This window comes from Lynx rufus, unplaced genomic scaffold, assembly GCF_022079265.1.
Source record: "Lynx rufus isolate CCGP_SWC_20201006 ecotype Redwood Valley unplaced genomic scaffold, mLynRuf1.p SCAF_13, whole genome shotgun sequence".
NCBI classification, from domain to species: Eukaryota; Metazoa; Chordata; class Mammalia; order Carnivora; family Felidae; genus Lynx; species Lynx rufus.
The window spans coordinates 3117083-3139797 of NW_025814827.1; the positions used below are offsets into that span (position 1 = coordinate 3117083).

The following is a 22715-nucleotide window of genomic DNA, read 5'->3' on the forward strand; positions in this document are numbered from 1 at the left end:
TGGCGAAGGTTCCCTAGCTGCGGGCACTGCGCCCCCCTTGGGCAGCAGGGAGGCGAGAAAGGCTGCGGGGTGGGGAAGCGGGGAGGGAGGGTGGGGTCAGGAATTTGACTCCGCCTCCTTGCACTGGGAGCAGCCTGCGGTCGGGCGCTGGCTCAGTCTCGGCTGCTCGCCGCTGTCGCTCCCGGGCTGCGGGATGACACCGCCTCCGCCCGGATGCGCCTCCCTCGGCGCCCCGCGCGCCCGCGTTCCCGGCCGGCTGGCTCGGTCTTGGCTCCTGCAGCTGCTGCTGCTGCTCTGGACTGCCGCCGCCACCCAAGGCCACCAGAGGAGCGGACCCCGCATCTCCGCTGTCTGGAAAGGTAGGTGGCGCCGCGCGGCCGGTGGGGAAAGGGAACGGACGCCGCGCGGGGCGGGTGCAGAGTGTGCGGCACCGGAGGGAGTGCGTGCGCTGCGCTGCGGGTCCCGGGCTGTCCCCGCGGGGAGCGTGTGGGTCTGGGTGAGTGTGTGAGTGTGCGCGCTGGCACGCTGGAGCGGCTGTAACGCTGCGGCGAGCGAGCGGCGGGGGCCGGAGCCCCGGCTAAGTCGCTCCAAGTCCGCCCCCAGTCGGGAACCGCAGCGCCGGGGCGCAGGGGAGGAAGAGGGCCCCTCTCTCGGCCGAGAGGCATTCTCGGTCCTCCAGCGCTAGGACCTCTGTACAGGACCTTTTCTTCGGCCGGGACCTCCACCCAGGTCTCCTCTTCTTGAGCTGCGGGCTCCGCTGTCGCACGCAGCGCAGGCTGGGCCGGCAAGGGGGGCGCGGACCCCTTGCCGCCGCCGCTGCGCTCCGGCTGCGGGAACAAAGACCCCGCTGCCTGCCCCCGCCCCCGCCCCGGCCCCGAGCGCGGGCCGGGTAAAGGGGTGGACACCCAGTGGCGAGCCGGGACAAGGTGCGGTGCGGAGGCTTGGGGCACCCGGGCGCTGCCTCTGCAATGCCAGGACCGGCCGCTCCCCCCTTGTCTGCACGTGGCAGTTGTCATCAGGAATCGGCGCCAGCTTGGGGGGCAGTGCCCGTTGGGTGGGGCACGGACGTTGGGACCCCCAGGTGGCGGATCTGGGGAGGGAGTGCAGCTTTTAGGCCTCGATAGATATGTGAACCGGGGGGACCAGAGTCTCCCCCAGGGGCGCCTCACTTTAGACCCCTGTACAATGGGTCAGAAAGCCGGCTTAGGTGGGGTTTGAGTCTTTCTGCTGCCAGGAACTGAGCTCCCCTCCCCTGCATTGCACACAAATGCTTCCCCGCCCCTAGACCGACAGAGCTCTGTCCTCCAAATTTGGCGGCACTGCAGACTCCCTGTGGTGGTGGTGGACTCGTAGTGGGGGCTGGGGGACTGGGGGACTGGTCTGGTCTGGCCCTGCTGGGGGCCCTTTGATGCCTGAGGCGGTTTGCAGGAATTGCCAGAGCCTGAGCATTATCTGGGGCAGGTATTCTTAGCAGAGAGAGGAAAAAATCCCACACACAAAACAAGTAGCCTGATCTGCAGCTGCAGCGGGGGGAATGTGACTTGCCCAAGGTCACTCCGCAGTGTGTGAGCTCACAGTGCAAACTGGGGGCTCTGATCTGGCACAGGACCAGTGCTATTTCTGAGTTAGGGAGGAGAGAAGGATTTAGGCAATTTTTTGGCCATAAAGGAGGGACTCTGCTCCCAGGCAGAGGTATTTCTGGTAGGAGTAGAGCAGGAAGCTGGACCTCTGGTCACCTATTCATGGTGGACACCTGCCCACCCCTCAGTCATACGAGCTCCAGCCCAGGCTTTCTCTGCATTGCCAGCATCCCTGCCTTGACTCCGTCCCCTTGGCTGTCCTGGACAGCACAGCATTTGGGCACTCTGAAAAGGGCAAATGGCCATATCTGAGTGTTCTGGAATCTCCCCCCCTGCACCCAACCCCTTGCATTTGGCTCTGCTTGTTCCTAGCCCCAAGTCTTCCTAAGACCCCTCCCCCTATACTTAATGCGCAGCCACATCTTAGCACTTAATGTGAACCTCCACATCTTGGGCACTTAGTCCCCACCCTGGGGCTATTTAAAGCTGCTTTCAGTCCTCTTACCCACTTTCAAAGCTCCCAGCCCAGCTCCACCTCTCCCCTGTGCGCAGTTCACAACTGTACCACAGAGGCCCGCATTGGCCGTGCCCTCTGCTTCATAATGCACTATTGATCCCTACTGGGATCTGCCACCCCCTCACCTATCTTGTCCAAAGGCAGTCTTTGCTCATCTGCACCAGTGCCAGGCGCCCCACTGGCCAGACGGACCCTGCCATCCGCCTATCCCCCAGGCCCACCAGCTGGTGATGGTATGCCTGGCTGACAGCTGTCTCCTATTTCCTGTGGGGTGACACATGGCAGTCGGACAGGAATGGGTTTGGGCAGGGCAAACAGGGGAGTAGGCTGAGAAGAGGGCCCTCCAGCCTTTGCTGTAGGCCAGGTCCCTGTCTTGCAGGGGTTGGGGTGCTGTGGGAATTGACTTCCATGAATGACTAGATCAAAGATAATGGTAGTTCTGGAGCCAGTTTTTTTTTTTTTTTTTTTTTTTTTTTTTTTATGAAGCATAGACTAGAGTTTTAGTTTTAAGCCAGGATAGGTGCAAGGACTGGAGTGGATACGGAGGGTTCTTCTCTGTCATTTATTTTTTGTTGCTTGGTCTCCTAAGCCTCAGGGAAAGATTAGATCAGGGAGTTCTGAGAGATTCCCAGCCTGCACTTATTGGGAAGGCTGATGCCTCTTCAGCCTGATGAAGGCCTGGCCAGGAGAGAGAGGACTGTGTCAGCACTGACCTGCTGGGTTCCCTTGAACTCTGCATCTGTCTCTGACCCTCAGAGCTTGCCAGATCAGGAAGGGCTCTGGAGATTGTCCTCTGAGGGCATCACTGACACATGAACTGGTCACAGATGCCAGGTGTGAGCCTTACCTCCCTGCAAGCAGGGGCTAGAGGAGATTGTGTTGGCATGCTTATGTAAGCTGTGCACCCCTCTCCTGTTCCATCCCTGCTTGGAGGAGATGGAGAAGCCCAGGAAGGTCCTGACCCCCAAGATCAGAGGTGACCAGCACGAAACGAGAGAAACAGTGCCCAGTCTCCAGTCTCCACCTGCCCAGCTGGTTCTGGGCTCTCCCTTGTCCAATTAAACAACAGGATGTTATTGTTGACTTGGTGGCTGCTGGGGGAGCCATTATGGGGCGACTCCCCAGGGCAGGGGGTTGTTGTCACCTCCTCCAGGAGATGAGGTCACGGCTGGGGCTCCCCAAGCATCAGCATTTCCAGTGGAAATCCTTGCCCCCTTGGGGACTTAGATGTGCTCATCACCTTCAAGGTGAACTCCCTCTGCAGAACCAGGGAAGGGGGGCAATTCCCAGGAGGAGAGGGGGGTTTCCTAAGCTGGGAGAGCTGGGAGAGATGCACGGTGATGTCACCGGGAGCATCCTGCCAAGCTGTGTGGCCCCTCTGTCCTGGATAGTGAAGATTCTGAGAGTAGGCTGGGGTGGGGTGGATGCTGGCACGGGCTTAAGACTATACGGCTTGGAGAAAAGAGATGGGAGGTCTGGAGCCTGGCTCTGGTCCTAGCTCTGACCTGGTTTTTTGTGTGACCTTGGGCACGTACTTGCCTTTTTCTGAGCCTCAGTTTCCTCAAATGTCCAAAGTGGGCAGAAGGAGGGAGGAGCTTATATTTATCAGAGCGCGAATTCTCTGGGATGGGCAGAGGCTGTGGTGGCCAGTTCAAACCTTAGCGGTGAGGAGAAATTGAAACCTGGAAAGTCAGGGGAAATCCTTGAGTTCTGTGTTCTTTCCTATCTTTTTCTCTTGTGAGCTGAAGGCTGTGAATCAGCTGGAGGAAGTGGCTCATTGGTTTGTGGTCTCCAGGGTGGACATAGTAATTTAGCATATTTGACATTTGCTGGGGCCAACCTTGTATTGGTCCCAGGGCAGGGCTTGGGGACCCAGGGATGAGAAAGTAGACAAGTTTGTAGATTTCTCAGGGTAGATGGGGAGGCAGACAGGCAGGTCAGCCTTCACTTACAATAAAATGTGGCAGGGCCTGTAACAAAGGGCAACTATGGGGGTTGAGGAGGTACCTAACCCAGTCTGCCCAATCAAGGAGGGCTTCCCGGGAGAGGTGATAAGTTGGGATGCCAGGAGGAGTAGAAGCCAGCGTCGGAGGGGAGGGACAGGAGGAAGTACCTGGTGTGACATAATTTCATAAACTTGCAACTAGGACCAGGGAGAGGAGAGGAGCTGAGTGGGTGTCTCCAGGAGGGAGACGTTGAGTTAGCCAGGGCTTGGGGGCTCCAGGAAGGTTTCTTGCAGGAGGGGACATCTAAAGTGAGCCATTTGACCTTACACAGCCAGCAGGAAGAGGGATCTGGCAGGGAAGGCCTCCTGAGTGTCCTAGCTCCCTGATGGGAAGCCAGGGCTGGGTCCAGGGAGACCAGAGCTTTCTGCCTAACTCCTGACTGCCCGGGTTCTACAGATGAGGCAGCCTGTTCCTCACCAGCGACTCTCCCTGTGGGGAAGATCTAGGCCCTGTTGCTGAGGGCAGCATGCCCTTCCTCTGACCAGCTTTCCCTTCCAGGAGAAGGTCACCTTAGCAGGGGTAGGTCATTGGGCATAGGGGACGTGGCAGGTGTGGGGCAGAATTCTGGGCACCCAGGAGAAGCAGGGAGAACTGGGTACCCTTCTTTGTGGGGGGTCGGGTCAGGGCCCCTAATGTGCAGGTGGTAAACTGAGGCTTCAGCCAGGGGAAGGGGCCCAGCAGCCCGCAGAGGGCAGTGGTGGGAGTGGGTGGCCCTATAGTTGACAGCTGAGGCCCTAGCTGACGTCCTGTCTTCCACACCCAGCCCCGTGTCCCTTATGTCAGCCACTATAGGCGTCTGGCTATGTCACAAGAGACTGACCATACTTCCTCTGCTCTGTTGGCAGCTCGGGGGCCGGAAAGCTTCCCCTTCTCTTAATTTCCTTTTTTGGACACGTCTGTCTGTCCCGTGAGGCCCCTCCATCCCTTCACGTTAATGCACTGAACAGTTCACCTCAAATACACAGTGACAGAGCTACTGCTTTCCCCAGTGCTGCGTGGTGGCCGGGCCCCATGCCTACCTTGTCTCCCACACATTTTTCCTCACTGCTCCCCAGCGCCCATGTTTTCCTGCCTCAGGGCCACTGCCCTGCTTGTCATCCGCCCCAGCACCCCATTCTCTTCCTTTCTGCCATTTCTGTCTCACTTCCTCCAAGGAAACTTCTTGAATGACTCCAACCCACACAGCCTGATGGGGCAGAGCTTAGGACATCAGAAGACAAATGTCAGAGATCCACACGTTCCCTGACATGTTCCACAGATGGGGAAACTGAGGCCAGAGATGACAGAGACTGGCCCAAGGTCACCCAATGACATAGGCAGAGCTGGGACCAGGACTGTATCTTCTGCCCAAGCCTGCTCTTGCCCTCAGCTATTGGCCTCCCTTCACTTGTCTGTCTGTCTACATGCTCTTTCCCCAGGCTTGGGGCTCACTGAGCACTTTCCTCCTCGGCCAGCTCGGCTGAGCCCAGACTCTTCCGGCCCCAGTGCTTTCTGCTCCCAGGAGCCCCACTGGCCATGACCATCTTCCCTTTAGGACTTTAGATTGGGCCAGCTTGATGTGCCTCCTCTGGTCTTTTCCTCAGGGCAGCTGGGCCTCAGGTCTTGAGGGCAGGTTGATCTGTGTCATGGGCTAATCTGGGTTTAACTGTCACGGCAGCCTGGGATTAGGCTGATCCTACCCTGCCTCCTGCACCCCTTGCTTCTAGTCAAGGGCTCGGGCTCTGTGCTAACACCCTCAGGGGCAGCCCTCACTGTGGAGGCAGCCAGCACCTGCCCCCGTGCCTAGGTCTGTGCAGCTTCTCTAGGGGAGAGAGCAGGAGAAGGCCCAAGGGTTTGCCCTTGGGGAGCACACAGGTGCCTGGAGAGGTGGGCCTGCTGCCTGGTTAGGGAGGGCACCTGGGAGATCTGGAACCTGTAGGTGTAGCCACGGACTGTGACAGGAGATGAGAGCAGGACAGGTCAGTGTGGGGTGAGAGGAAGAGCCAGACTGAGAGCGCAGGGCAGGTGTATGTGGTGGGGGCAAGGTGGGGCGCAGAGAACCACTCATGTTGTTTATCTGCTGGGCCCAGGGCTCTGAGCCAGCCTGGTGAGGAAGGAAGGTCACTGTGATAAACTAAGCACGCTGTCAGTGGCTCAGGAGCCTCATCCAAGATGTTAGTTCCTCCGACGTGGCCTACTGCCCCAGTCTGCCCCTCCCTACTATCTAAACTGTCCCTACTTGCCCAGCCCTGGCCTTGGCTTGGCCCAGGGCCCACAGAGCGAGAGGAAGCCTGGACTTCACCTTCAGGACCCCACAGTCCAGGTGAAATCCCACCAGACAGGTGATCTGAGAGAAGATGGTGTGTGCCAGATGGTATATAGCACAAGGTCAGAGGGAGGACAGAGCAGTGAGGGCTGGAGCAGTAGGGAACACTTCCTAAAGCCAGGGAGGTTGAGACCAGGTGTTCAAGGACAGGAAAGACCATGTGCACAGACAGAAGGGGAAAGGGCAATCAAGGTAAAGGAGAGCACAAGCAAAGGTGCGGAGGAGGGAAAGAGCCTTGGCAGAGATGGGCAGACATGGGCCTTGACTGCCAGGTAGAGGGGGAGGGCCCTGCTGGGTGGGCAGTTGAGAGTCATGGTGGGTTTTTGAGCTGAGGGGTCAGGGGTGGAGGCGAGTGTTTTTGGTTGGTGCTGGTTGGGTAGGAACCTGGCTGGACAGATAATAAAGAAGGGTTCATGGGCATATCCTGCCCTTCACTGTGGTCTGCCTCAGGCTCGACAGTGCTTTCTATTTTGGGTAGAGATCTCAAGAGATTTATCTTCCTAATTAGTCATGCTGGTCAGCACTCAGTGCTGTGCTGCACCCCCAGATCCCTACCACCCCACCCCACACCCCTAATCCCTGGTGCCTCGGGTCTGCACACCCACGCTCTTACACTCTCTTTGGGGCATCGCGGTCAGGCCTTCATGGGTCAAGAGGCCTCTGACCAGGCTCCACCCTCTCTGCCCCCCAGTCTTCTCTTTTGTGTGGGAGGCACTGGCCTGGAAGCTTCCAGGGGCCCTTCTATGGAGCGCAGTGCTTTAAGCACAGATTCCAGAATCAAGCTGCCTGAGAGTCAACCTCCATCACTTAACAGCTGTGTGATCCTGGGCGGGTTACTCAAGTTCTGTGTCTCGCTGAGCTCATTATAAAATGGGGGTAGTAAGAGATCCCACCTTCTAAGAGTTCAGTGATGACCAAGTGAGTTAATTTATCTACAAATCACTTAAGAATAGTGCCTGGCACATAATAAATGCAGTGGAACAGTTTGGTGGTAGGAAAATCACTGTTGCCATCACTGTCATTCTCCTCCTTTGACATTCTGATTTCTGATGAAATGCAGCCCTGGCAGCCGGCCCCTGCCAGCTCTCCCTTACTGGCTCTGCTGGGTGCCTGCCCTTGCTCTTTGCCCACTCCCACCCTCCCGACTGGCCCAGGCTAAGAGTGAGCTGGGGAACCTTCTGTTTCTCAAGTCTTCCCATCGTGTCTGCCTCCCTCTGCTAGGGTGATGTAGCCATCTCTGCCCTCTCCCCCACCTCTGCCCTGGCTCTGGGCCCAAGGGCAGGCCCTATGCCTCTGCCCATCCTCTCCTTTGAAGGATAGTTGACCTTGGCCTTACTCTGGGGCTTTTGGAACCTGCTGGGCTGAAGAGCAGGCGGAAGGTGGACAGGACATGATGTTCATCCTGGGTTTCCTGCCTTCCCTGGCCTTGGAACCTCCTCCCTGCTCCACGTAGGCTTTGGTGTCAGACTGGCGCCCCCACAGCTTGCTGTCCACACTGCCCTTTCCCCTGAAGGCTTGGCCCCAGCTGGTCTCCCCACCAGCCAAGCCTCTGGCCCTTCAAGCACAGTGGCGTGGTGCAGAGAGCGCATGGCCCTTGCCGGCTTGGAGGGGCCTTAGTTTTCCTGTCTATAAAATGGTACAGGGGCACCTGGGTGGCTCAGTGGGTTGAGCGTCTGACTCTTGATTTTGTCAGCTCAGGTCATGATATCGAGCCCCTCATCAGGCTCCATGCTCAACATGGAGCCTGCTTGGGATTCTGCACCCCCCCCACCCCTCTGCTCCTCTCCTCCACTCTCTCTCTCAAATAAAAAAGTAACTAAAAAATGGGGGTGCATACACTTGACTTGCCTTCGTTGCAGGGTGGTTGGGAATTTGGCAGGCTAGTTGATGGAGGCAGAAGGTGAGGTTGGCTTCTTCTGCTACCCCCACCTCCATCCAAAAGCTGTCACTGACCTTTCCAGGACTCATAATCCCACCTTCCCCAAAAGGACCTGTGAACTCAACCCTGACTGTTTTGTGATTTGTCCTGAGAACCATGAGTGGGTCATAAAACCTAAATGGTAGCAGGTACCAACCTCTTCAATTCACAGAGAAGGAAACTGAACTCAGGAAGGCCCTGGTCACAAACAACCAGCCACCTGGCTTCCAAAGGGAGCACAGGCTTCTTGGAGCCAGGACTGAGCCCACACGTGAGATATGTTCCCCTCCCCGCCACAGCTGACCTTGGTGGGTGGGAGGATGTGCCCCTTCAGCCCAGCACACAGCTCACTGTTCCTATGGCTGATGAAGACAAGCAGACCTGTCACTCCGCCATGAGCTACGTACCACCTCAAGGGCCTGCCAGGCAGCTGTCTGGAACATTGCTCTGTCCTGTGTTACCAGATCTCCAAGAGCAACCATCACTGCTCCTTGGCATGGGCCGGGGCCACCCTGGAAACTGGGCTTGTGGATAGGAACGGCTTCTCCTGCCCTCATTCCTGGCCATATCTGGAGAAACAGAGATGAAACACTTGTTCATTTGCACTCATCCCAGTGGAAGAGTTTCCCTCCGCTGATCTGACGCAGTGCTGAGTTTCCCCATTAGTCACTCCTTAGGGTTTGAGGCCTGGATTACTAAAGGCTCCCTAGAGATCAGGGCTCACCTGGAAAGTGGGCGAGTGGGTGATTCCCTTCAGTTATCAGGTTAGCAAGTTTTCACCTGGTGGTCAGGGAGGGTAGGATGGGGAGCAGGAAATGACCCAGGGAAGTAGGAAGAAGCAATATACAGTGCTTTGTAAATCAAGAGGCTCTCAGGGAGGTCCGTCCGGGCTGTGGTCCTGGAGGGCTGGAGCTGGTGATGGGCACCGGAAGCCCTGGGCTGTAGCCTGGCCCTACCTCTGCCCTCCTTGCCATGTGTCTGGCCTCTGTGCCCTCTCAGCCCAGTGATTGTTCAGATCCTCTCTCTTCCACCTTGACCTGTGGGGTATGGGTTGCAAAGGGTGGAGAGGCTGCATGCTAATTCTTGGACTGCATGTGGGGAGGAGGACTCCCTCCTCTTTCTCAGCCACGTGTGTGTGGTATGTGAGGGTGTGAGGTGGGCCTGACAAGGCAGGGTGGGGTGCCGTGGTGGGAGGATGTGGCTGGGTCCCCAGTCAGAGGTTGGCCTGGCTCCTGCTCCGTGCCCCGGCCCCCCAGGCTGCCTGACTCAGGCATTCCCTGCTGCGTGCCCACATTCCTGCCATTCTCAGAGCCTGCCTCAATGCCCACTTTCAAAGGGCTCCCTGAGGTTAGCATTCAAGGCCCTTTGGGTCAGTGGGTCAGGTTGGAAGGCTGTCCCTGCCTTGTTGCTCCCTTCATGGACAGCAACATCCCATACATTCCAGCCCCAATTCTACCGTCCCCTTGGGCTGCCCCCGTCTTTCATAGGCAATGAGGATATGGGGACAGTGGGGACCAGATGGTGACAACACACAGAGTGAAGGAGAGGAGGAGCAGTACCTCTCCAGGCCAGCCTGCTTTAGGAAAACTCAGCACGTGTGAACCCCGGACTTGCCCCAGCCCATGGGCCACCGGGACTGTGGTAGGAGGGTGGTGGCTCCAAGAGCAGTCAGGTCTGATTCTTGCCAACAGCATCTTGTCCCCCACCCCCAGCTATCTTCTTGACCCTCCTTTCTGGCTGGGGCTGGGCCTTGCAGCTCCTGCCACTGTGAGGAGGGAGGGGACTCAGGGGGCTTTCTGGGTCCAGAAGGAGCAAGGATGGGGTGGGTGCCTGGCCCACCTTTGGGGCCATGCCCTCCCCATGTGCCCCTAGCCCCCTCCCCTGCCTGAACCCCTGGTTATTCTGGGAGCTTTTAGCTACCACTTAGTCAGCCACTAATGCGTCAGGCCGGGGAGTGAGGGGGGAGACACGGTGCCAGACGGTGCTCCTTTTAGACATGCAGGATGGGAAGCAGAGGGGGCTGGTCAGGCAGGGAGAGAAAGGAGGTAGGGGATGCTGGAGGAGGGGAGGTTTCCCCAGCTTGGCCCTGCAACCCTAGCCCTGCTCCAAGGGAGGAGAAGGCAGCAGTGGAGACTGATGGGCAGTATCCTTGGGCTTCCGTACCTCCCCTCCACATCACGTTCTGGACCTTTTGGTCTATGTACCCACCATTCAGTCAGCCTCCCCACCTTTGCTCAGCTGGTTCCCTTGTCTGGAATTCTCTTCCTGCCTGTCCCTGACCCACGTAGCTTTGATCTGCCTCCCCCAGCCCTATGGATTCACCGGGAAGCAAAAAGATGCATTTAAGGATGTGACACTTGCTCACTTGGCTGGGTCTTTTTAGGGGCAACCTCTGGGCTTGCTCAGCCCCTGCATGGGCGGAGCCTTGAATGCCGCCCCCTCCTTGACCCAGCTCTCTGTGATGGTGCCATCGGGCCATGGGTCCTGGCTGTGAAGGCTTAGTGCTGCCTTCACTTCCAGGCAGCCCTCCTGCCCCTGAGCCCCCAGCCCCCGCTCCTGTGACCTGAACAAAGCTTCCTTTCATGTATTCATCGAGCTGCTGCCGCTCAGACACTTCCCGGGCACAATCAGGCCCTTTGAGGGCCTCGGGCAGTGCGGGAGCCAGGCTGGGGCAGGGGTGGAGAATGGGCCAAGGCCTCGAGCTGGTGCCGTCCTCCCCATACACATCGCCAGGCGCAGACTGGGGAGGGGTAGGAGCCAGAGGGTCAAGGGAGGCAATGCTGCCAGCCCCTGTTTGTTCTTCTGCAAAATGGGGCGAGTAGTCCCTTGCTTCCCCCCCAACCCCGGCTGCTGCAGCCAGGATTTAAAGGGAATGGGGCGCAGGCTTGCAGATCTGTGCAGGACTGCCCTGGGCCTGGTGCTGCACCCAGCTGCGGGCAGCCCTCACCCTCCCTCCCATTGTGTCCTCAAAAGTACTTCGTGAGCAGTCCTGAGTTCTGTCCCAGAACAGTTTTGCATGAGATCTGGGGAGGCTTGCTTTGGTGTGGCCATCTCGCTTCTGTGGCTGGATTTTGGTGTAGGGCCGGATCTCCCCCTCAGGCCTTGCTCTCCAGGGCTGGGCCATGCATCTCCCATCAGGCTTGACTCCTCAGGGCAGGGCTTTCTTTCCCCCATCAGACTAAATTCCCCACGGCAGGACCGTGACCCCCAGACAAGAGCTGTCCCTCAGGGGCCACTCGGGTGCCTCTTTCCCAACCACTAGAGCTGTGTGTGATTGGCCTTGCAGTCCCCTCCTCTGAGGCCAGTGTGGCTTGAGGGGTAGGATTCCAGGGGCTTGGGCTCTCAGGGCCCAGCCTGTCTCCAGACGCAGACAAGCAGCCTTCCCTGGCCATAGCTGGCTAGGGAAGTGGGGGCGGGGGGGGGGGGGGCGGTGGCTGCAGACCGTCTGGATCTCTGGCTGGCTGCCGGTAAAAGGGGAGCCAAAGAGCTGACCCCAGCACTTTAATTTTACCCCAACTGAAAAGGCGGGGGAGCCCGGGGGGCTGAGACCTGCCAGCCATGAGCCTTGGCCAGCACCACGTCCCCACGACCCGGTGCAGAGCCGGGGTCTCAGCCCTGCCCTGCACAGCTGGGGCTGAAGGGGTGAGCCCGGGGTACGATGAGGCCTGATGTGCTGAGCTGCTCTGGCTGTGTGTGGGGTGCCCCAGGAGAGCCAGGGGAACCTGAGAGCTGTGAGCTCAGCACTTCTCTGTGGCCCACGGTGTTGCATCTCTCTGAATGTCCCCCCCCCCCACCCCCCCACCCCCCGCCCCAGCCAATACTGTCTGGATAAGGCAGCTTGTCTTCCCTCCTAGTGTGACCTTGGACTAGTGTGCCCCCCAGGGGCCGAGTTTCCACCTCTGTGCTGTGAGCCAGGCCACAGCTGAGGTGAAGACGGAGAATATCCCACTTCCAGGGATGATTTGACGGAGCAGGGAGGTAGCTTAGGGAAAGGGAACGAAGGTATGGGTCACAGGGTGCACCCCCGTTGAAGGCAGAATCGGTAGGAATGGCTGGTTGGCAGCAAGAGGGCTCGGGGGTGGGGGCAGACTCAGGGAAATGGCTGTCCTCTCCTGTGGGGCTGTGGTGCGTCCTGCTTCGGGGTCTTGGGTAAGCTGGCTGCTCCTGAAATTGCTGCAGCTGAATAAACAGTGGTCAGGCCGCGCTCTGGGGTGAGGCCTAGAGCTGGTCAGAGGTGGGGAGATGCTAGCTGTGGCTGATTGCTGGGGTCACAGCCACAGGCTGTCCCATCCCTGTAATTTAGCCCTGCAACCAGGACAACCTCAGCAATGTCACCGGAGATGAGACGTCTCCTCCCTGGAGGCAGTGGCTACAGACGGTTTCTTTTTTGGGCAAAATTGTCCCGGTCAGCCCTTCTGCTTACTGTGCCCTGTGAAGGGCTCCCTGTCCCGGAGTTGCTGGGGAGAGAGGGCTGATCTCTCCCCACCGGGGTGAGCTGGCGGCCCTGTGAAACCAGACCAGAGCAGGCCAGGCCACAGAGCCCAGTTGGGGGCAGCAGCGTGGGCTCTAGTTCAGCGCCTGCTACCGACCGTGTGACCTTGGGCTGCCTCTTTCTGGACTTCCATTTTCCCATCTGTAAACATGGGAAGGAGTGGACGTTCAGATTCCTTTCTAGCTCTGATCTAAGTTGACCGGCTCACTAAGGGGCTGGGTGGGCGGGAAGGGGTTGCAGAGGGCTTCCCAAAGGAGGGGTTCGGGCTCTGACCAAAGTGATCCCTGGGAACCTTGACTCTAAGTGGGCTGCTTAGAGGCCCAGCTACCTGCAGGGGAAGGAGGTGGCTGCTTGCTCTGTCCTGGCGGCAGAGACGGGGAGCCCTGGTTCCTCCTGCCAGAGCCCAGCTTCCCAGGAAGAGCCGACTGTGTGTGCGTGTGCCTGTGTATGTGCGTGGTGAGTGTGGGGGGGTGTTTTTTCTCCCCAGGGGTCCCTAAATCCTGCCCTCATCCTGAGGTTACACATACTGTAGGACAGGGGCCTTGGCTTTGAGGTGAGGACAGCTGGTTGCTGGACCCCAGCAGGGGATCCCTCACTTCTCCCACTCGTGTCTCTGAGTCCTGGTACTGCCCCAGCCCAGACCCAAACACTAGCTGCCACGCAGGTGCTGATACGCCTGGCAGGGTGGGGAGGGTTGGGGTTCTTCCTGTCCAGGGCCCAGCCTCAACGTTTCTGCCAATTGCCTCCTCCTCAGGCCGCGCAGGGCAGGACTGGGTGGACTTTGGCCTGGCTGAGCCTCACACGGTGCTTTTCCACGAGCCCGGCAGCTCCTCCGTGTGGGTGGGTGGACGTGGCAAGGTCTATTTCTTCGACTTCCCCGAGGGCAAGAATGCCTCCATGCGCACGGTGAGCCTAGACCCCTCTGCCTGGACCCCTCTGCTGGCTCCAGGGACAGAGCTGAGCCCCTTCCTCCTTCCCTCCCCGCCCCATTTCTCTCATCTCCCCTCTGTCCTTGGTGAGGGGCCTCAGGGAATCCGGGGGAGTTAGCATCTCTTCCTGAACAGGTCTCCCCCCCATTATGTTCCATATATGGTCCCTGCGAGAGGCTCCCTAAAGGTAGTCCAGATTGGTGTGGGTGTTGGGGCAGTGCGGAGAAAAGCCTGGAGCTAACCTCCCAGGCCAAGTGAGTAGTGCTGATGGGGGAGACCCAGTCAGGAAGCTGGGCTCCAGAACCCTATGGCCCCTATCTTCTGAGATCTCTGGGCTGGCCTGTGAGCTCTGGGCTTTGGCTCTGGGTATCAGGGCAAACAGCCTGTGTGATCTTGGGTAAATCACTCACCCTAGTTGCTCATCTATAAAATGAGCTCGTCCTGAGGATGCATAGAAAGCACACACAGGCATGTTGCCTTGGCAGAGTGGCCTAATGCTTTCCCCTCCCCTCCAGGTGAACATTGGCTCCACGAAGGGGTCCTGCCTGGACAAGCGGGTGAGTGAGGGAGAAGAGCACAGAGGGGAGGCTGACCCGCTTGGAAAAGGGACAGGAGTCCCTGAGAGTCTGGGGAAGGAGGCATGGCGCTGCCTCAGGAGCCACAGTCTGGGAGGAGAGAGGTAGCCCTGCCCCAGGATTCCCAGTTCTGAAGGGAGACATGCTTCTTCACCAAGGCCCCTGTGTCCTTGCTGTTCTTGGGGCATTGGAGTCAGTGGCACCTCCTCTGCTCAGATCTGAAGCCTCCTGCCCCAAGACTGAGGGTCCTAGTGCTGGGCCTGCCGGGCCTCCAGCCAACATCTCTCTTTCCCTTTTGCCCTGGCAGGACTGTGAGAACTACATCACGCTCTTGGAGAGGAAGGGTGAGGGGCTGCTCATCTGTGGCACCAATGCCCGGCGCCCCAGCTGTTGGAGCCTGGTGAGAAGGCCCCTCCCCGTGCATCTGGTCAGCTCACCCTCGTCTGGGTGGGCTTCTGCCCCCACCACGTTGGGAAGGAGCTGGGGGGGGACTCTGAGGCTGGCCTCACTTTGTATCAAATCCCTGGGAGGATGGGGATCGTGGCTGGGAAGCTGGCGCCCACAGGAAGCGGTGGCCATGGCATCATGTGCTGTCTGACCCTCCTTCGTCTCCCCCAGGTGAACGGCACCGTGGAGTCGCTTGGCGAAAAGAGAGGCTATGCCCCCTTCAGCCCAGATGAGAACTCGCTGGTTCTGTTTGATGGTAGGGCAGCTGCCTTGGGCTGGGGGAGGGTGGTCAGCTCTGTGTCCAGTGGCCCAGGTTCGGAGGAGGGACTTCTAGGAGCTGTCTGCCCTTACCCATGCCCCTCCCACCATGCCCAGGGGACGAAGTGTACTCCACAATCCGGAAGCAGGAGTTCAACGGGAAGATCCCTCGGTTCCGCCGCATCCAGGGCGAGATTGAGCTGTATACCAGTGATACCGTTATGCAGAGTGAGTCGGGCTGTGGCTGGGCTGTGGGGGCTGAAGGGGTGTGAATGCCCAGGGCAGTGGATGGAGAGCCCTCAGTTTCCATAGGAGGGCTCCCCAAGGGCTGCTGGGCCACAGCCTGCTCAAGAAACGGGGGGCAGGTACCCAGAGCTGAGGAGGTTGTCTTTAAGGGACCAACAGAGACAATGGTGTGGAGGCAGGGTGGGCCCAACACATTGGGAGCAAAACAGAGGAAGCTGCAGACCCAGCGTGGGGTCCCCAAGAGCCATAGTGTATCCCTCTGCTGAGCTCATGTCGGGGCCACACCTCCTCCTTCTCATTAGGGCTCTGCCAATTAGGCAGAAGTGACATAGGGGCCCCCAGGGACCTCCCCCCAGTCCCTAGGCATGAAGTCATTGCTCCTGGGCCGATGACATCTTTGTGGAAGAGGGCAAAACAAGTGTGGGGTGGGGGGTGCAGAGTCTCAGGCCCCTTGGGCTGTTGAACCTGATGTTCTGAGTTTTAGTCTAGGTCTGATTTGCTCTGGGTTTGTTTGTAGAGACTAGGGGTGTGTGTGTGTGTGTGTGTGTGTGTGCGCGCGCACAGAGTCAGGATGGGTCCTCCAGGCAGGCTCCCAGCCTCACATTCATTCATCTGTGTCTCTGGCAGACCCCCAGTTCATCAAGGCTACCATTGTGCACCAAGACCAGGCCTATGATGACAAGATCTACTACTTCTTCCGAGAGGACAATCCCGACAAGAACCCCGAGGCTCCTCTCAATGTGTCCCGTGTGGCCCAGCTCTGCAGGGTGAGTGTGTGGCCTAGTGGGCAAGAGTGTGTGTCTGAGCCTGAACAGGAGCAAGGGAATACATGCCTGGGTCAGGTGTGCACACGTGTTTCCATAAAGGAGTGCGTGAAATGTGCGAGTGAGTCTGGGAGTGGGATTGTGGGAGCAAATGTGTGTGCACGAGAAGGTCCATGCATCTGTACGTGGGCAAAGAGTGGGTCTCGTGCATGTGTGGTGGTGTGCAAATGTCTGTATTCATGCCGGATGTGTTTGAGTGTGTTCGTGAGTATGAACGTGTGTTTACACGTGTTTGTTTCACCTGTGTGAAGGTGCCAATCTGTTCTATGGGGACCTGGCACCCTTACCGTGCAGGTCCCCATTGCTGGCCCTGTGCCCTGGATCGGCGGGAGCCTGGCCCAAGGACCTGGCCTGAGAGGAGAGGCAGCTGTGCCTTGTCCCCTGGCAGGTCCTGGCCCCTTTCAGAGCTCTCTTTCCTCCTCTGAAGCCTGGGCGCTGGCATTCCTGGTGGCAGGTGCCTCGGGTGTGTGCAGCAGCGTGGGCAGGTGCTGAGGGCCTCCCCTTCCTCACCCTTTCAGGGGGACCAGGGCGGCGAGAGTTCACTGTCGGTCTCCAAGTGGAACACCTTCCTGAAAGCCATGCTGGTGTGCAGCGATGTCGCCACCAACAAGAACTTCAACAGGCTGCAGGACGTCTTTCTGCTCCCTGACCCTAATGGCCAGTGGAGGGACACGAGAGTCTATGGTGTTTTCTCCAACCCTTGGTGAGTGACCTTCATGCTGGGGCTGGGGCTGGAGCTGGCGTTGGTTAAGAGGCTTGGGCTCTGCTGAGGAGAAGGCTGACGTGGCACGAGTGGGGACTCCAGGTTCAAGGGACAGGGCCGTTGCTGGGCATGGGGTGGGGGATAGCCAGTGCTCAGGGAGGTGCGTGCATTGGTGTGTTTGTGAGTCTGCATACGACGGGTGTGCGCGCACATGCCATGTGCATGCTCGTGACTGCGCCTGTGCCTGTGTGTCCACCAGCTCTGTGCTCAGAGTGGGTGCTGGGCGCTGGGAAGAGGCTGCTGAGGCCTCTTAGGTGCTGGGTGCTATCACACCTGCTCAGGCATTGCCTGCGCCTGATAATTCACACCTCTTAATCACTCTCATTGATTGAAAACAAGGCAGGCAAAGGTGTTAGGCGGATGTGAGGAGAGTTGGGGGACAGGGTGGGGAGGCCAAAACCTTGCTCTGTTGCCCCTGGGCAGGTAGACCCAGCCAGGCCGGGAAGGGGACGGGCCTGTGGCCTCCTCGGGCATCAGTGTGCTGCAGCTGTGTCCAGCGAGGTTGGCGAATCACCCAACAGGAGTGCGTGTGTTGGGATTTCTCCTGCCCTGGGGTTAGCCTCTGAACTCAGTGATTCTGTGACAGAACACAGGTTGGGCGATTAGATTGTGACAGAGAGAAATTTGGTTAAACTTCCCTCTCTCCCTTCCCCCTTCCTCTCTCGTTTCCTCCTTCCTTCTCCGGTGTTTCATAACTCTCAGGCCCGGGCTTGCTGGGCTGGCCTGGGTGAATGAGGGTGGGTGGGTCCTGGGCCCTCCAGTGAGGCGGTCTCTGTGTCCCCCCAGGAACTACTCAGCTGTCTGTGTGTACTCCCTTGGTGACATTGACAAGGTCTTTCGTACTTCCTCACTCAAGGGCTACCATTCGAGCCTTCCCAACCCTCGGCCTGGCAAGGTAAGCTGTGACGCCCACTGTGGCCCAGGCCCCAGCCCCGCCCCCCAGCCACTTGACTAACCTGGACCTGTTCTCCTTGCCCAGTGTCTCCCAGACCGGCAGCCCATACCCACGGAGACCTTCCAGGTGGCTGACAGTCACCCTGAGGTGGCACAGAGAGTAGAGCCCATGGGGCCTTTGAAGACGCCACTGTTCCACTCAAAGTACCACTACCAGAAAGTGGTTGTCCACCGCATGCAGGCCAGCCGTGGGGAGACCTTCCACGTGCTTTACCTAACCACAGGTGAGGGGCTCCCCCAGGACCTTCTGGCCTGCTTTGTAAAAACGGATATGAAATGTATAGGGAATGATATCACTGGCATCTGGTTGGAACTTTATACTTGGAAGGAAGAATTGAGTGACCAAGAGCTGTCAGGTGTCAGTGTGTGTGGCTGTGGAAGGGAGGTGAGGGCAGAGGGAAGAGGAGAGGGTATCCTAGGATGGGAGGAGAACAAGCGTGGGGATTTAGAGGCCGAAATGTAGCAAGACCGAGCAAAGCTGGGCGTAGCTTTGGTCCAGATGTCTGACCCGGGGAAGGGGGTAGGAAGAGAAATGGAAAGTCAGGAGGAAGGACCTGGTCACTGGGATCCTGTGGGCCTCTGCTAGGCAGAAGGAGGAAATCAAACTCTCTCCTTGTCTTGGGGACCATGCAGGTGAGAGGAAACATTTGATGTGGGATGCCAAGAATTTAGTGAGCCGTGAGGAGGGGCTTCCAGACAGCGGAGCCTTTGCAGAGGACCACAGAGGGGGCTTCCCCGGGGGGCAGTTTTCTGCTGAGCCAGCTCTGAGCTGAGTTTTTGGTAGCTTCTTGCTCCCAGGCTGTGGGCAAAGGGGGCTGCTGGGAGAAAGCATGGAGATCAGTGTTGGTGGGGCCACAGGCTTTCCTTGAGACTGAGTGGTGGTGCTGTGAGAAAGGGCAGTGTCTCCCCCAGGAGCCTAGCAGTCAGGGCCTCAGGCACCCACCCTCAGTTATTCACATCTCCCCCTCAATGTGGCTTCCTGCTATCGTTTCACTCTGTGGCCTTCTCAGGGCCATGGTGGCCTTATTGGTTGTTTGACTCCTAGAGGCCTCCAGGAAAGGAATTCCCCAAGGGGTCTGGCTTCTGGGTCCTGAGACCCCACTTCTTTACTCCTCCATTCATCCTGGCTACACCCATGGGCCCCTGTCCTTGCTCTGCTCGGCAGCGGCTGGCCTAGCTGCTGTGGTCAGCCAGGCGATGGCAGGGCATTGGGGTGTCGGAGAGGAAGGGTCACACAACACAGGCATGGGAGGAGGAGCCAGGACCAGGAAAGCCAGGTTGGCTGTGGGCTCCCTTCCTGCAGACCTGGGAGGTGAGTGCACGTGAGTGATGAGGTCTTGGTGTGAGGGCCATTGGAGAGATGCCATGTTGGATCCTGCAGCAGGAAGGATTAGGGCCAGATGAGATATAGAACTTTCTGAGCCCTCTGCAGAGAGCAGGAGGCTCACCCATTTGGGAGAAGCTGTGGGAAGCAGTTATGGGGCTGCAGCAGGCAGTGTGTGCAAAGGCAGTGGCAAGGCTGGGGGCTTGTCAGGACAGAGGAGCGTCTGGCCCCATCTCAGAGCCTGCGGAGGGGGGCCAGAGACACATAAAGGAGAATCCTAGGCAAGCAATCATCCCATCATCTGACTGCTTTTTTGGGGCAAGTGATGCCCTGGGAAATTGGGAGGGAGGAATGGGGGAGGTAGGCTATTCTAGAAACTGGGACAGCGGGTGAGGTGGGAACGGGAGGGCCCAGGGGTCAGGATGCCCATTAGTCCCTGACAAGTATGAATGGAGAGAGCGTGGCCTCAGAGGCAGGCAGCCTGGCCCTTTTTAGATCTAAGATTTTATAAAAATTAAAAAGAAAATCCCCTAAGATTAAATACAATGTGGAGTCCTGGATTGGATCCTGGAACGGACAAAGGACATTAGTGGAAAAACCCAAGAAATCCAAATAAAGTCTGTAGTTGAGGTAATAGTAATGTCTCAGTGTCGATTGCTCCATTGTGACAAATGTACCACAATTACATAAGACGGTAACGTTAGGGGAAACTGGGTGAAGGGTATTCGGGAAGTCTGTACTATTTTTGCAGCTTTTCTGTAAAGCTAAAATTACTCCGAAATGAAAAGTTTATTTAAAGAAAACATCCCCAAAGAGTCCAGGAAACAGGGGAATCATAGAAGGAGCTGAGGGGTGGGGTTCTGATGCCTCTGGGTTCCGGTCATCACCTGTGTGACCTTGAGCAAGTTGCTCAGCCTTTCTGAGCCTCATTTCCTCCTTCTTGAACTGGGAGGATAATACCCACCTCTTAAGGGTGTGGAGGATTCAACAACCGAAATGCTAATGCGCATGGGCTCCCACCCACAGGATTTAGGCACTCGGGGCTGTGCCTATAGGACAGTCGGCTCTGTGCCCCTGTGGACTGGTAGAGCCTTGGGCCTCCTGGGATGGCCTCTGTGGCCCAGATTTGGAAGCTTTCAGAGCTGCCCTCAGGCTCCCAGTCACCCTCTCCCCGCTTCACCCCACCCCAGTCCTGTGACCCTCGCCTGAGCCATGACTTCCCAGCCCTCCTCCACCGACTATCCCATTGGTTGGCGCAGCCAAGAGGGAGGCTCCCTGGCTCTGGGGATCTCCTGCCCACCGACCCGCTGACCCTCTGCCCCTCGCCCACAGACAGGGGCACCATCCACAAGGTGGTGGAGTCAGAGGAGCGGGAACGCAGCCTTGCCTTCAACATCATGGAGATCCAGCCCTTTCACCACCCGGCCGCCATCCAGGCCATGTCGCTGGACGCTGAGCGGGTGAGCCTCCCCACCCCACTGTATCCTATGGAGCTACCCAGCGACGGCCAGCTGAGGACAGAGCTCCTTTGCATGAGATTTGCATGTCCTTTTAAGAGCCTCTGGGCCCCAGGGCTCAGAGCCTGGAGGGTAGCCTGGGGACTTAGAACTCTCTTGGGGCTGGGGGCCCTGGCCTGACCCCAGTTGTGTTCTTCTTCTAGCGGAAGCTGTATGTGAGCTCCCAGTGGGAGGTGAGCCAGGTGCCCCTGGACCTGTGTGAGGTCTACGGCGGGGGCTGTCATGGCTGCCTCATGGCCCGAGACCCCTACTGCGGCTGGGACCAGGGCCGCTGTGTCTCCATCTACAGCTCCCAAGGGTACGTTGGCCAGGATCCCTTGTTCCTGGGAGGAGGTGGACATAGGAGTGGGGGTGGCATCAGTGGGCTGCAAGAGGCTTCGGTGCTGGGCCACAACCTCCTCTGAGTGGGGGGAGGGGTGGGGGGTGGGGAACGAGGACAGGGATGGGGGGCCAGACCCGAGACCTCCTGTCCACTCAGCTTTCTCTTCCCCTTCCAACTCCAGGCCGGTGCTGCAGTCCGTTAATCCAGCTGAGCCACACAAAGAATGCCCCAACCCAAAGCCAGGTACCTGATCTGGCCCTGCTGGGCCCCAATCTGCTGAGGGTGGCACAGCCCTGTCTGAGAGAGACGTGGCCTGGCCCTGGGGGCCCCAGGCAGATGGGGCAGGACAGTCCTGCAGAGGGGGCCCTGTCGTATGGGAGGGTGGTTGTTGAGAGGGGGATGGTGAGGGAGGCAGGGGAGAGTGGGGAGGAGATTGGCACTGTGTTCATTTAGAAGCCTTGGCCCTGGAGGCCCAGCCAGCAGAGGAGGATACAGTCTGCCCTGGGAGCCCTCGGCCTCTCCTCACGGCTGCCTCCCCCGTCCCTCTCCAGACAGGGCCCCACTGCAGAAGGTTTCCCTGGCTCGGAACTCTCGTTACTACCTGAGCTGCCCCATGGAGTCCCGTCATGCCACCTACTCATGGCGCCACGAGGAGAACGTGGAGCAGAGCTGCAAGCCAGGCCATCAGAGCCCCAACTGCATCCTGTTCATCGAGAACCTCACAGCCCGCCAGTATGGCCACTACCACTGCGAGGCCCAGGAGGGCTCCTACCTCCGTGAGGCTCAGCACTGGGAGCTGCTGCCCGATGACGGCGCCATGGCCGAGCACCTGCTGGGTCGGGCCCGGGCCCTGGCCGCCTCCCTCTGGCTGGGCGTCCTGCCCACGCTCACTCTCGGCCTGCTGGTCCACTAAGGTCCCCTGGGGCTGGGCATGGCACAGGCTCCTGCAGCCTCAGGGGCACTAGAAAAGTTTCCCGTCCAGAGCCGGCTGGGCCCGGCGAGCTCCTCGCCCGATGCTTCTTCCAGGGGGACTGCATAACCTGATGAAGGACACCAGGCCTGGAGATGGCCAGCCGCAGGCGGCTGCCGGGCCCGAGCAGGCACGGGTGGCGGGGGCCACAGAGTGAAGGCGCTGACTGTGAAGCTGGGGCATTGGTGACCTAAGATTTTACCTTCTGGAGATTACTTTTCAAGAACTCCTCCTCAAACTTGACTAAATGCAGTGATGTTCCCAGCCCAAGAGTCCATGGGCCAGAATGGGATTTGGAAAGGGAAGCTGGGCCCCAGGCTCTGGACCTTGGGGCTGAGGCCCGAGTCCATCGGACTCTCTATACGCAAACTGCCCCCTCCTCCTCCCTCCTGCCATGGCTGGGGGTAGCTGCTGTTCTTGTAGGCCCAGGGCTGCCTTCTACGGCTCCCTCACCAGCCCTGGGTCCCACTAGGCAGCCGTCTTGCATGTTTATTGAAGGATGTTTGCTTTCCGGACAGAAGGACGGAAAAAGCTCTATTTTTATGTTAGGCTTATTTCATGTATAGCTAATTCTGACTGCATCTGTATGAAAATACCAAAACTACATGCTGGGGGTGGGGTGGGACAGGGTGGGACTGGGGAAGGAATGGGCTGGGGTGGGGGGGGGTCCCAGTCTGAGGCTCCGGGGATGGGATAAGAGTCTAGGGACAGGCATGGGTTCGAGGAGAGTGGCATGAGCTGGCTCTGCCCTGGGATCCCAGTCTGAGG

At 58.6% G+C, this 22715-nt stretch overlaps 1 protein-coding gene across 1 annotated transcript; it reads left to right on the plus strand.

Moving 5' to 3' along the window:
* The first annotated feature begins 167 nt into the window (after positions 1 to 167).
* SEMA7A (semaphorin 7A (John Milton Hagen blood group)) lies at positions 168 to 22586 on the plus strand. The gene is made up of 14 exons (XM_047074818.1): positions 168 to 359; positions 13573 to 13724; positions 14263 to 14304; positions 14630 to 14722; positions 14941 to 15025; positions 15145 to 15255; positions 15901 to 16040; positions 16616 to 16800; positions 17647 to 17755; positions 17840 to 18038; positions 20471 to 20598; positions 20799 to 20953; positions 21159 to 21220; positions 21529 to 22586. Exons 1-14 carry the CDS (start codon positions 194 to 196, stop codon positions 21888 to 21890), a joined length of 1989 nt encoding a protein of 662 aa, XP_046930774.1. The 5' UTR covers positions 168 to 193; the 3' UTR covers positions 21891 to 22586.
* Positions 22587 to 22715: the final 129 nt, after the last annotated feature.